We start from the raw sequence: 14675 nt of genomic DNA, 5'->3' as shown, positions 1-14675 counted from the left end.
AGTCTTAAGCAAATTCTTGGAGGCCAGAAATGGCTGTTCTGTTGTTTGTTGTGTAAACTGCTTAGCAGGAGAATCGGAGCAGGAAATGATATAGAGAGGCAAAGGGAAGTTAAAAGTCTAGGACTGGAAAGAAAGCAGGGACCTGGTCAATTGGTGATAAGAGTTAACAGTTCCGAGAATCATTTCTTTTTGATCATATTCCTAGTCCCATTTTTAGATTGGCATCTCTTCCCATTTTTAGTTAGTTTGAAATGAGCTGTTTGCTGGAAGTTAAAGCTTTCTAGCATGAATTAATAAATCATGTTAGAGAGGTTTAATATAAAAATGATACCAATGGTGAGCGTAGGCTGCACCAGTGCCTTCCAGTGTGTCCAGTGCCTGTCGCTGAGGGGGGGGAAATAACACAATGTGCTACCTTGTTCCTCCTTGTGCCTCATTCCAGCTTCCTGCAGAGTCTAATCTCTGGGATACAGTGTTTTTCCAGGTCAGGATGGGGAGGTGAATGATTACTGTTTCTAAAAGTTTGATACTTTTGGTCTTTTAAATGCTTTATTAAAAGGAGGGAACTTACCTTTCTGTATCTTGGCTTCTGGGGTAATTTTAATGCTGGCTTCTGCCCTCTTCTTTTTTCAAGGACTGAATTATGTATTCTGGGCCATATATATTGAAACTTCTGCAGAATTTAGACAACTGTATTTAAACACTATTCCAGCTGAATTTGCCCAGCTAAATTCTGGCTCAAATTTTAGGTGGGCTTATGCTACACAGAATCACAGAACAGCCCAGGCCGGAAGGGAACTCATAAGATCATCTGGGCCAACGTGTCATGGGAAATGGAACCTAGACAAGATTATTGAACACCCTGCCCAGCTGTGTCTTGAAAACCTCTAGCCTCCGTCCTCTTTGCAGCCACCCTTTAAGTAACGGAAAACTGTGATGAGGTCCCTTGGAGCCTTCTTTTCTGCAGGGACAAAGGACCCAACTCCTTCCGCCTTTCCTCATAGAGCAGGTTCTAGAGCCTTTGATCATCTTCATGGCCTTCCTTTGGACCCTCTCTAGTCTGTTTATGTCTTTTCTTGAATTGTGGAGACCAGGACTGGGCACAGCATCCAGGTGTGTGTGGCCTGTCAAGCGCTTGGTAGAGTTGGATGATCACATCTCTTATCTCCACTGGTGATGTCCCTGTGGATGCAACCCAGGATCCAGTTTGCCTTCACTGCTGCAGTGGTCCACTGCTGACTGATGTACAGCTTGTCCACTATTGCTCCCCAGCCACACAGACCCCAGCCTGCACTGGGCCCTTGGGGTATGTCATCCCAGATGCAGGGCCTTGCACTTGTCTCTGGTAAACTCCACACTGTTCTTGCTGGCTCACTCCTCCAGCCTGCCCAGGTCTGTCTTGTAAGATGGCTTTCCCTTCTCATGTGTCCACCTCACCACCCAGTTTGGTGTCATCAGCAAACTTGGTCATGGTGTTCTCAGTCCCATCACCCAGATGATTTATGGTTATGAGGCCCAGTATGGACCCTGGAGGGAGAGGCCTGTGACAGGCTGCCAGCCTGAGTAAAAATCATTGATCACTCTGAGCGCAGCCTGGGAGCCAGTTTCCTGCCCATCTTACATATCACTCCTGATCTGTGTCTTGCCACTTTGTCCAGGAGAAAGTTGTGGGAAATAGTGTCAAATGCTTTGCTGAAGTCCAGGTAAACAACATCTACTGCTCTCCCCATCTTGACAGCAAATGTTATTTTGCTGTAGAAGGCAGTCGGGTTAGTCTGGCATGATTTGCCTTTGGTAAATCCGTGCTGGCTTTTCCCAATTGCCTTCATTTGGCTTTGGTAAAGCTACACAACAATTTCTTTGTTTCACAACCTGACATATTTACCTCTGTGCCCTGCCTCTGGTTCTTAAATGTTCTTTTAACACAGCAGTCTGGAAAACCGGATTATCAGCAGATTGCCATCAGTACTTTTGAAGTTCTGTTTCTTAAGATATATACTTTCCAAGCCGGCTTTTATGAGGGGTATTGAGTTTTTGGGGTTTGGTTTTTGGTGTAAGGCCTACAGCAACTGCTGTTTTTACAGTTCTGTTCCATAGATTCTTGCCCTTCATAAGTAGTTGGAAATCTAGGTCTAATTTGAAGCAGGTTCCTAACTTTATTCTTTGTTCTTAACCATTTTAAGAGATTTATTTAATGTGGGTATTGGAAATAAGATGATAAGAACTGTTGATGACCTTCAGTAGACAAATAGTTCTGTGTCTTAAACACCAATATATTTCATTGTTTTTTATGGTTTGAAGGCTCAGGTTTGCCTAAATGATTTTTTGCCAGTTCTGTAATGTAACCTTGTGATCACTCACAGCCCACTGTACTAGACTTTATTTTGGTGTTTCGTAGAAGGTGAAAATAGGAAATAATTGCTGACAAAGTAGATGTGTTTCAAGGAAGTTTTTGTGACTTGGTCTAATTTTTTTTCTTTTCCTTTTTTCCTAACATGGATTGTTTCTTGAGCTACCATTTTATATACTAAGGCATGATATTACAGATAGAAAATGTGATACTTTTGGTCAGATAAACTTTTTCTTTGATTTCTTTGAATTTTTAGAGTCTTTTAGAGTGTTTAACTTGCAGCGTCTCTGTTAATAAGATGATGGTGCCTGCATTCAGTACAAGATAAATAACTGTTCTTGTTCATGAAATAGTCTCTTCCTGTTTGAAAACAAAGAGCAGAGGAAATTTTGAAGATGCATGAGCTAGGAACATTTGCTAAAAAAGAATATGATTGTTCATGATGTTAAGTACGTTGTCTATTAAGTAGTACAGTCATGCTTTACTTTCTTTGTTCTTAGACTTCCTAAGATAGTGCCAGCTTTTCCTTTTAAAAGTTCAGTAGGAAACATTTGAAATGGCAAGAATGAATCCAGTGTCATTGGTGCCAAAATGTTCTCACTGAAAATGATAGAAATTGTAGTGCAAATCATAAATAATTTCCCTACTACAAAGTCATATTAATTGTTATAAGGAACAAGTTTGACAAATTTTATTTGAAGTAAAGGAAAATTGGAAAAAATACGGAAAGTACCAGAATATTTAGCGAAGTGGTAAGAGTACAAATTTATAAACTTTTTCTTTTTATCACCAAGTGATAATGAAACCTTATTTTCTGTGGGTAGACATTCTGCTTCCACACTATCTCCCCACTAACTCAGTTTTGATGCAAACTCAGTCTGTTTGCAATAGCTCAGTTACCCCTTGGGTTTCTTGCTGCCCTCAATGCTGCACCACCCCAGTGCTGCCCAGCCCTTTCCCTTCCTCTCGCATCATGACTTCACCTTACAGTAGTTTCAGCTCTGTAGCTTTCCCCAGTCCCCGCAACTCTTTTTCCTGGGCCATAAAATCACTGTCTTTTCTCTCTTCTTTCCCTCTCCTGTTGTGTTTACATCCAACATAGAACTCCATTGCCTCCCTGTGCCAGCACACTGCCTGACTTGTCACTTACATGAGCCTTTTAGATAAATTTTACTCCTCAAAAGATTGCTGATTGCACAACAGTAAAGAAAACAAGTTATTTTATTTTAATTTGTTTTGCTATCCCCTTATCCCTTCTCCAGTAACTTCTTGTCAAAGCTGTTTTCACCTCTGTTAGACTTAGTGGCATAGTTCTGGTGTGAGAGCAGATAACTTGTTGAAAGAACTGTCAGGAAAAAAATGGATACAAAACAAATTACTATATTGTTGTCAAAATAGGTCTCAGAAGCTATATGTTCTGGAAATGGGTAACCTCAATCTTTGTTGCTAGTGACTGGGATTGTATCAACAGTTGAGAAGTGTGCTGCTTGTTTACTTCACAAATGTGATACCAGGTCCCATACAGGCGTTTTGTTTGCATGTTATTTTGTACAGAAAAATTGTAAGCTCCCAGGAAGAGGGCAGGGTTTTTTTGTGTGTTTTTTTCCTCTCTGAAATGACTCGATTTTGTAAGGTTTTCATCAGATAACTCTGCCCTAAACTTAAAAAAAAAATAACTGTAGGGTATTCGGGTTTTTTGCATGTGCTGTCTTAGAGTTGGCAGTGTATTTTAAATTTTTTTGAAGTCTTGTAGTTTCCCTTGTGTGACACAACCTCCTTCCTGCTTCTCAGAGTGTATTTTTATTCTGGATTGGCCTCAGCAGACTTAAAGCTGCGTTGGTGTGAAGAGGTGTGCTCAGTCCTTTGGTGGCAGAGAGCCTTTAGATGAGGTCAAATCCCATCAACTGCAGTCTTAATAAAAGCGATTTCCTCTGGGTGTGGAGGAGCAAAAAATAGTCTGTTACAAGTTCCTACAAAACAAAATAGAATGAAACCAACCTTTAAGTGATTGCAAAAAATTGTTTCCTCTAAGAAGTGCAGTGAGCTGGTCCCTGCTAGTGTACGTGTGAGACATTTTACATCATCTCAAGGTTCCCATAACATTCATGCTGGTGATTCAGGTGAGAAAGACTCAACCTATAAACTACCAAAGGCATGAGTACTTAGATCTGTCCTGATTTCCAGGCATAGAAATGAGTTTAATATTAAAGTTTTAAATGTATTTATTAACTACAATGAGATCTCAGCCCAAATTCAACGTTGTTATTTTTTAAATTATTTTATATATATATATTTTTTTTTTAGATTTAAGGGTGGATTTTTTTATGTGCTCTTAAATTATTGTAGTTTCTTACTGGGCATTATTCACCATCTTACCTTTTTAAATCTATGTAATTGTATGTGTATCATCAGCTCTCCAGGTTGAGTACTAAGGAATGTAAGCTGTTTAAAAATTGAATTTTTTTTCTTCTTTCTGGATTTTAATGTGAACAATTTTATGGCACTCCTGTTCTATATAACTTTCTTTTGTTTGAAGTGAACTCTGTAATACCACTTCCTCTTAGGTGAATCCTGTGATGAAACCCTCTTAGGTTAAAGAGGATGGGGAGGAAGGGGATTTTGAAATATAAAAGTAACCTGAAATATTCATACTAATTTCAGAACTTTTTTTGTAAACAATGCTCAGTATCTGTAAATGTGCTATATTTTATACTGTTTTCCTGACAAAAAAATGTATTACACGAACAACCTGTTCATAAGTATTTGCATGCCCTGTGATAAGTATGATAACGCTGTGGGTTGGCTTGGTAGCTCTCATATGATGGGGCGGTTTATTGACATTTCTAGCGTGTATATGTACATATGTATTAGACTAATGGATCTAATTGCTTCAGTTACTCTAAGGTGTGATTTGGATTTTATGTTTCTCCCCATATATTCTCCTGTAATATATGCTGTTCCCTCTGACTATCTCTTTACATTTGAAAATAGCTGCTTCTGCAAGAAGGGCTTTTCATGCACTTATATTTTTCCAGCCACGACTTTTTCAGTTAAGGGTGTGGCTTTTTCTGACACAGCTGTGTTAGAACAGGCTCTCACATAAAAACACTTATCATGGCAAAAAGTCCTTTGACATTACAGCTTATCTTGGGGGCTGTAGTACATTAATTCAGAAAGGAACTGTCTGTACTGAAGAGTTGTGGGTGTGAAGACAGTTTGAATTTTTTCTTTTTTTACAGTCTGGGCAGCCTGTTGTGATTTTTAGTGTGACTTTCCAGTTCATAGAACAATTGGCTGTTCCCCAGTGTGTGTTCAGCTTAACAGTTCAGATTCCTTTTATTTATCAGTATCCATATTACGGAAGTTCTTCCTGGAGAGTTCATCATGCCTTACTCCCTAAGGGGCTCATGAGGAAACTCATAAATAAATTTCAATGGCTTGTCAAACACATCTGTTTCTAATTCAAAAATCAATACCCATATCATCAGTAGCTGACAGACATTGAAATAAACATTAGTTACATTAAAACAGTTAATTACTGGACCTCGGAGGGGTATGCAATTAATTTTGGGCATCTACAAGACTGAGCTATGAAACTGATATTTAACCTTAGATATAAAATGTTCGCTTAATGTTAAACATTGGATTTCCTGTTAAATTATTACCTCTGCACAATGGGACCTTCTTGAATGCCATCTTATACTTGTGTGCGAGACTAGTACAACTTTGGTAAAATACTGTGATCCCATTGTAATGTTGCCTGTGCAGGCTGTTAGGGACCAGCTTCTTTCCAGTAAGAAACAGTGAGGAGAAATAATTATGTATATGATTCATTTGGAAATAGCTTTTGGAACTCTGAAAGTAGGATGGAATTAGTGTAGATAATTAAACGCAAAGTTATCTTTGTAGGTGTGTGTACACTTCTTCAAATAAGACTGTACATGCACTTATACACAAGATGCAACATTACACTTAAATATATTCTGGAAGTTGAATGCTTTAGCAGGCAAGAGCAGGCCATCATTCACTGCTGCTGGTGGTAAGCGTGAACTTGAGAATCTTCCCGTGGTTTGCTTTGAAGTAAATATGCTTTTGGGGCTATACTCAAGAGAATGCAGTACAAATTCAGAACTACTTGAGCAGGTCGGTTTGTCTTTATTTGTGAGCTTCCCAGTGAGCTGTTCTAACAGAGTAAGCTATATGTTTTGACCTGCAAACTGTCTTTTTTCAACAAAAACCTGGATGTGGAGGTGTCAGGATAGCTTGTAGGGCTCAGAAGAGGGGTTATGGAAAGTGGTAGTGGGCCTTCAAAAGCATTTTTGGGGTATGAAATAGCAGATAGTGCAGGCTGGAGGCTGTGATGAGGAAGAGAATGTAGAGGGGGTGTGCCAGGGATCTGAGGCTGCCAAAGAAGAGGTGGCTCCTTTGCTGTGACTTCACTTGCTTAAAACTTTCTAAGTCTAATACCTTAAAAGGTTTTCCATGCAGATAAAGCATTATTTCTTCTCACTATGCCCTGTGTTTCTTCCTGGGTGTAGGAAATCTAGTAATTAAAAGAAGTCATAATACTAAAGATGTATATAAGCGCTTACTTTAAAGAAAAACGGGGAGGAGCGGAAGAAAAAATCCGACCATGACTTTTAAAGCCTAAACTGGTCGGTTTAAAATTAAATAATTCAACAGTGCAGAGGTGTCCTGTGTGTGTTTATTTAGCAACTCGGTGGGTGGAAATCACTGAACATCTAAAACTCAAGTGTCTTAAGTGCTAACATAGATTTTGATAGTAGTATCCTCATCTGCAGAGTCAAGGAAAATGCTTTTCTTTTACTTGTGTTCAGTTCAGTAATTTGCTCGTTCTGAAATAAGAAACCAGTTGAGTTTTGAAAATTGTTTTCTAATGTAAGAATTAAAGAGGATGAGGTCTGCTAATTCTGAAGTCTTGACACAGATAATTTTCTTCACTGCAATGATTTTAACATAATCTGCATTTCAAAATAATTTATGTAAACTTGCCTTTCTGGGTGGATCTACATCTGAGGTGGTTTTAGATAACAAATACACAAGTGAATTCCTAATCAAATTAAAGCCACGAGGAAGTACATCTTGAGTCACTAAGAAAAATCTAAAAATAGTAAAAGAATAGAGACGAATATCAAAAATTACCAGTTATAACATGTAGAGAAGATTAATAATTACTTAAATGAAGATACCTACAATCTTTCCTATCACATGGCAAAAAGAATTGCAGTGACTTGACAATATCAGCAGATTTTAATGGTACTAATGGTTGCAAAACTAAAGATGCAAAATGAATTTGATCGTTTAAATCAGGGTTCTCCTTACTGTGTGAACCCTGAATCTAAATCAGTATTTATTGAAATTGGTCTGTTTTTCCTTACTGAGCTAGATTCTGCTACTCTGTTCTCTTTATCTATTCTTCCACCTCCAGGAAAAGACCTACTGGCTTTTCTCGCCTCGTTTCCTTAGTAGAGTTGCTAAATGTCATGATGGGAAGGGATTTCAACTTTGCATATTTTGTATATAATATAAATAATTGCAGTCTGCTGAAGGAGCAAGCCATTCAGAATTGAATATTCTTACTACAGTTCAGTGAAGTGCAGTTTCTGTTGGTGACATTTTGTTTAATCATGTACAATATGCAAGGAAAATAAATCTTTTCTGAAAAAGCTTAATTTTAATTTGATATGTCAGATGATCAGGAATCAGAGGTTTGCTTCTCAAGTTGTTGCAAGGGTGGCTCTATTGAACTAGTTGCTTGTCAGTGGAAGGTTTCTAAAAAATCTTAAAAAGGATTTTGGCATGAAGGTTATAATATTGTGTGCAGAAAACTGGGATAATGTTAACTCAAAGGGATTCTTGAAAGAAGGATGTGTATATGAGCAATACCGGCTGAGTTTTCAGCCTTTCTACTAGATACGTGCAGTTGCTGATTACAGCATATAAAAGTGAAATGAACCCCAGCCAGTGGGTGGGGGTTGAGTTTGTGTGTGTGCTTTCCAGATTCCAAAACCCACGTGCTAATGTAGTGATGTGCATGTTGTTGAATGAACCTAAAATAAATATATTTGTGAAAAGCACGCCTCGGGTTGTAGAGTCAGTATTTCTGAGTTTGTCTCCAGAAATGTGTTTGCAATCTGAACATGTTTTGGTGGAGTTCATTCTTCATACTAGTGAACACATGTAATGTCCTGTTTTCTGTAATACTCGTTACTTTTATGTCTGCTTTAATTTTTTAAGTTTTAAAAAAAACCTGAACAAACACCAAACAATGAATTTAGACCTCGTGTGTCTTGAACTTTTCTGTCATTGACTCTGAGGAGGTTTGAGGGACTCTGTCCGTCTAAAAATCAAGCTGTATAGACAATTTACGGAACTGGAGATAGTTTAAATGGGAACTGTTTTGTTAGTTTTGTGTAGCATGTATTTATGTAGCATTTGAATTTGCATATGTATTAGCCTACTTTTCTAATCTTGTATTTTAAAATCTTCTTTCTCCTCTAAAATACTGCTATCCAGTTGCATAAATGTGGTTTCTGTGTTTGGGCAGCCATGGTAATTTTAGAATGATTTGAACCGTTACTCTGAAACAGAAACACATTTGAAGTTCTTAATTATTTCCTTGTTTGATTAATTTTTTTTTCCTCTTTTTTGCCCTCTCTTCATAGGTTCCTTAAAACTGTGCTATGAATGGTGATTCTGGTGTGGGGGTGGTGACTTCACCACCTCCAACAACAGCCCCTCATAAAGAGAGGTATTTTGATCGAGTTGATGAAAATAATCCAGATTATTTGAGAGAGAGAAATATGGCACCTGACCTTCGCCAGGATTTTAACATGATGGAGCAGAAGAAGAGAGTCTCCATGATTCTTCAAAGCCCAGTAAGAAAAGAAAATGCTCCAATTTTGAAGTGATAAGTTTAATGTCTGTATTTTAATATCACTATGGAATTGCAGAAATTTGTGGCATCTTAGATCCATATGACCTTTTTTTCTGGTTTGGCCTTTTTTTTAAAGTATCTTAATTTTTTCCTCATGTTATTAGTCTAATTTTTCCTCACATTACGTGGCTGAATTTTTATTGTCAACTCATGAAGCAGCTTCTCAGTCTTGTTTTCAGAATTCTCTCTATAGTCATAAACACTTTTTCATATTGTCCATCTAGTCCTGGTCAGACAATTTTTTGCTTGTTTCATATATTTAGTATTCATTTAAACACTTAAATAACTCTTCTGAGTGTAGCTTATACAAGCTAGATTCTGTCCTGTGCTTAGTTTTCATGCATGATTCCGACATATGAAATATTTTTATATAACCCTTTCTGAAAGTGTGCACAATAATACTATGAATGATTGAAATTTAATATTGAAGGTACTTGCCTGAGGGAGAAAGTACACAAAACAAAATTTCTCTCATAACATTTGTTCCTTTTGTAAGAAATGGCGTGACTTTACATGCAAAACATTTCATGACATGACTTCATTATGAATAGGGAAATAGAAGCGTATTATACATTTGTTTCCACATGAAATCAACCCATTTTATTTAGATTTACTTAATGATTGGGATACTTCTCTTTCAGTACAAATTCCAGTGTTCTTGTCAAAAGCAGCAGCTACCAGCAGTAGTAAAAAACCTTGTCTTCTTCCTTTTGAAATTAAAGTCAAAACAAAAAGAAAAAAGCAACGAGGAAATAAGTAAACCATACCTTGTTTAAACACATTTTAAAAATTCAATGGCTATTCCTTCCTGTGTTCCTGGATGCTTTCTTGGTTGTCAGTTCCCTGTGAGCAACACTGGTAATTTTCCTTCTCTTTTCTGGTTCTACTAGTATTTTTTGTTAAAGTAATTGTATATCCTGCTGCTTCTTCCAGAAATCCCTATTAGTAGGTTCAATGAGTTTTGGTGTTGCTTGAAGAGAGAATGCTGGAATCTCCATTCACAAAAAACCAAGTGACTGATATAATTGGAGTTCGAGTGAGCAACATTTTCAAGTAACAGTGTGCATGCAGTAATTCTGCCCTGAGTTGTTTTTCAAAATAAGTATAGGATGTTTCTAGCTAAGTACTAAAAAGAAGCTGTGTATGAAAAGTTGAAGTTCATTTGAACATGCTTTACAATGTGCAATGTCCTGTTGCTAGGCTTTTTGTGAAGAACTGGAATCTATGATCCAGGAACAATTTAAGAAGGGGAAGAACCCAACAGGTTTATTGGCTTTACAGCAGATTGCAGATTTCATGACAACGAACGTACCAAACGTCTACCCTGCAGCACCCCAAGGCGGAATGGCTGCCTTAAACATGAGTGAGTGCACCTTAATTTATAATAATTAAATTATCTTTTTTGAAAGGCTTAAAATAAAGACAGTGTGAATAAAAGGAAAAGTGCTGTGAAGTTCAAATGTTATCCTGTTTTGCTCACAGGAACATTACAAACATAAAATTAAGTGATTAGTTTCTAAATGCCACAGTGGTACGCAGTGTGATTCGTGTATATAATTTATATCAAAAGCTATCTCAAGTATGATATCTTAATTGAAAAGGAAGCCTGAGAAGTTAGCACTAGTAAAAAATTTCAAGATTTAAATATTGCTAATGTTTACCACATGGATTGTCTGCAGGAAAATTAAATGCTTATTAGTGATCTAGTAACTGTGAAGTTCTTTAGAATCTAATTATTTTTGCCATTGAAATACTGTTTGCAGCTTTCTCCTGTGAAGTGAAACTCTAGACAAGAAACAACAGCAGGCAAAACAAAGACGGAAAACAAAAGCCAAATGTGCATATGCATCTTAACACAGGTTTTGTGTTAAGATAATAGAAATCCTTGCCTGTCCTCCAAAATAAGTTTATAGTTTAGACTGTAGTGCAACCTGGTTCTGCTTTATCACAGTTACTTTAAACCACATTTTTAATTGCACTGTAAATAGAACTACAGTATTTGTAATTATTTACCAAAGTCTTTCTCTGTCTATCTTGTCATTAATTATTCCCAATTAAATGAACTTTTTAGATGTATAGTTTTCCTTTTCAGGAATACCAGATCCCATATCTCAAAAAGTGGAATATTTGGGGTTATATTTTTCTATTAACAGCTAAGCTGTATTTTGCAGAGAATTGTTAATTTGAGAAAGGGGGGGGGGAAATTGCTAAGGAACACATTGTTACTTTAGCAGCGTTGAATATTAAGGAAGGAAATGAATGCTGATTCTACCAAAGACAAATGACCTTGTGCAAGGCTGCCATTGTATTTGTGTAATATAAATTATGACATCATAGTAATGAAGGTTTGCTATCCATTTCTTAGGTTAATATCTTGATATAAACTAGTAAAAACAACTCCTATAATAGTGGTGTGTGTTGTTTAACTGATGTTGAATGCAACCCCTGTTTGTTTTTTTACCCTTTCTCCTTTTCAGGTCTTGGCATGGTGACACCTGTGAATGATCTGAGAGGCTCAGATTCCATTGCTTATGAAAAAGGGGAGAAGTTGTTACGATGTAAATTGGCGGCTTTCTACAGATTAGCAGATCTCTTTGGCTGGTCTCAGCTTATTTACAATCATATAACAGTGAGTATTGAATCGAGAGATAACTGACCCAATTGTTTTAATGTACAAGAGAATTGCTTCCCTCCCCCATCTGTCATTTTCTCTTTGTGTGGAAGAGGAGCAAAGTGGTATTGAAAGCAGTATAATAGTGAAGAGATTTGTCATTGCATCTCAAGAATAAGAACTGGAACAGCTTGGATGTCAGCTACCGTAGCCTGAATAGAGTCTTAAGAGAGTGTACATGAAAGTTCCTATGATGAAATTAAGTTTCCTGAAAGACTTGGTCTTTTAGTATCTTAAATGCTTTTAATAACTGTATGTATTGTTCTGCAAGGTCATGTCTTAGTTTTTTTGCTAAATACTAAAATATCTTTTTATTAGTCATTCAGCTGAACTTTGTAATTCAAGGTACCAACCTTTTTGGAAAAGAAGCCATGGTATTTCTGAACATGAGCCAGCTACTTAGCTTAATGCAGCGTGCCAGCAATTTTCCTTGTGACTGAGTAATCGCTGGCATCCATAAAAAATAATGACAAGGAGGTCAAATCAAGGAGGTTTTATATGCCAGAAGAATGATCAACATGAGTCTTATGAGTAAAGTCACAGCTGTGGTGTGCAACCCAGTCAATTGTTTTCCTAACAGAGCTGAATTGTTGGGTTTTTTTTCTACATAGTAGAGGTTGTCCTTTATGTATTTTCATTTCTTCTACTTGCAGTCTGAACGAAATATGGTGGTTTTAGTATTACTGCTTTTTGAGATTTCAAGGTACATTATTTGTGAAACTAGAAGATGATAAAAGATGTGGGTAGGCATAGGATCGAGGCAATGCTGGTTAGATCTTTTGGCTCCTTTAGTAAGGGAACATATCCAACATAATGGTTCTTGTAAACAACTCTGTGCCACCCCCTGATTTTTCATACGTGACAGGAGAATTGATTTTGTAAAAGGAACATTAATGCGGTAAAAAGATTACTAGGCAAGCAGGTTTGGAGATGGCTTTGTAGCATGGACCTCAGCCCTGGGAATGTTTATGAGTTTAGCTGAAAAGGTGAATGTAATGAAGAGCGGCGTGGGAAGTGGTTAAGGCAAGGTTGTGCAATTGGGCTGGTATGCCTCAAGTTGACTTCCTTTTGGTGGGGGAAGCACAGGAAAATTAGATCATGGCGATACTAGCTGAGGTAGAAGACAGTCAAAGCACTTGGAGTATGAGAGTCTGAAAGTATTTTAGAAAGTTTTGAAGGGCAAAGTGGTACTGGAAAGCTCTTAGTTAATGGTTTGTCTCTGGCACTTATAAGTCATTGTTCACCCTTCTTTTACAAACTCCTGCAGTGAATAGCATTCTGAAGAGTGACTAATATATAATTTACTTTCAGAAGCTGATCTAGAACAAGGTTGTTACATTTACAAAATAGTTTTGTCTTTGTTCCATATACCCATATCTTAAGTAGTACTGTGGTAGTGAGGCACTCCTTTGGCATGTGGTGAATGCCTACCTCTGCATGAAGAGCTGGAGTTTGACCTCAGGTCTTCAGGCTTTTTTTGAGTGGATGCTCTAATTACTAGGGTATTGCGTTAAAGTTAAAAGCTGACAGTATGCTTTTTAAGGAAGAGAAAAGATACAACAGCCTTCTGTGAGGGGTGTCAGCCTGTGTGTTAGAGGAGAAAGGAACTGTGAGGATATGAGACTGTATGCCAATCTGGGCATATCAGGGAGCTGGGTGGAGTATCTTTGCTTTTCTGGATCCTTATCAATCACTGACACCTGCAGTGTGTGGAGTTGTTCAGACTAGTGCAGTCCTGGTGGAGAAACAGAATTACCGAGCACCAAGAGCTTTCATGTCAAGTACAATAGTTTAGAGTAAACTTGGGTGCCTCCGGGGCTAGGCAGAATTTGAGATTACAGGTTTGCAGAAGGTACACATCATTCACCAAGTCTTGGTTTGCTGTGAGGGCAGGAACTGTTTATTGGATCTAATCCTAAAGTAATGTGGCTTGTGAGACTTGCTGCTTGTTTATCTTATGTTTGAGCTCCCTTATTAGCTTTTGGGGCATTTTGAATAGTAACTTGGTTGTTGTCTTGCATAAATAAGCAAAAGAATTTCTAAGTCATTTACACTTCTGTAATGGAGAACTGTTTCGGTAGTTCATAAAATTACATGTTAACTTTAATTAACTGGTATAATCAAAGGGTTTTAAGCTATAGCATGTCACCAGCTGGTTGTAAAGGAAGCTAGATTTGTACTAGAAGCTTTTAGATGACAGATCAATTACTTATTTTAGAATTTCTTTTCCCCCTGTAGTAGAACTATATCAAAGTATATATATGTTTACTGTTGCAAGTAGTAGAAGACATGAGAGAGCATAGAGTAGCTGTATCTTGGGGAAATGGAAAACTCATAAATAAATAAAATTTTAAAAACATCTGAAAGCAAAACAAAACCAAAATCAAACCACAAGGTTTGGATAGACTAAAAGCAAAATAGGGAGTTGTCTCGTGTTCAGTAAAACATTTGTATCCTTTTAATTCTCTGTTGAGGGATACCTAAACTACCTAGCTGTCCTGTACTTATCATTGTACAGGCTTCAAACAGATGCATCCCAAAATACGAATGGTTTGAAGTCAGAATTGTTTTTGTATTATAAACTCCTGATTGTATGAATTAGACAAAAGAGCAAAAACATAAGTGGGAGTCAGGATACTTGGTAGAAAACCTACAAGTGTCCTGTACTGCTCACAGATGTCTCGCATGGCACCAGC

At 37.4% G+C, this 14675-nt stretch overlaps 1 protein-coding gene across 19 annotated transcripts in view; it reads left to right on the top strand.

Annotated features, from left to right (window-relative positions):
* The window catches only part of ADD1 (adducin 1), a 63726-nt gene that overhangs the window by 23679 nt on the left and 25372 nt on the right, over positions 1-14675 (top strand). For all 19 annotated transcript variants that reach the window (XM_014966780.1, XM_014966790.1, XM_014966786.1 and 16 more), the window contains exons 2-4: positions 9037-9249; positions 10509-10671; positions 11786-11937. In XM_014966780.1, coding sequence (XP_014822266.1) covers positions 9055-9249; positions 10509-10671; positions 11786-11937 — 510 coding nt within the window. In that variant the 5' untranslated portion in view covers positions 9037-9054. The remainder of the gene's footprint in view (positions 1-9036; positions 9250-10508; positions 10672-11785; positions 11938-14675) is intronic.

Source organism: Calidris pugnax, unplaced genomic scaffold (assembly GCF_001431845.1).
Source record: "Calidris pugnax isolate Ruff unplaced genomic scaffold, ASM143184v1 scaffold14, whole genome shotgun sequence".
Lineage (NCBI taxonomy): Eukaryota > Metazoa > Chordata > Aves > Charadriiformes > Scolopacidae > Calidris > Calidris pugnax.
Note: the sequence above shows the minus strand (reverse complement) of the source record. Positions and strands in the feature narration are given on the sequence as shown.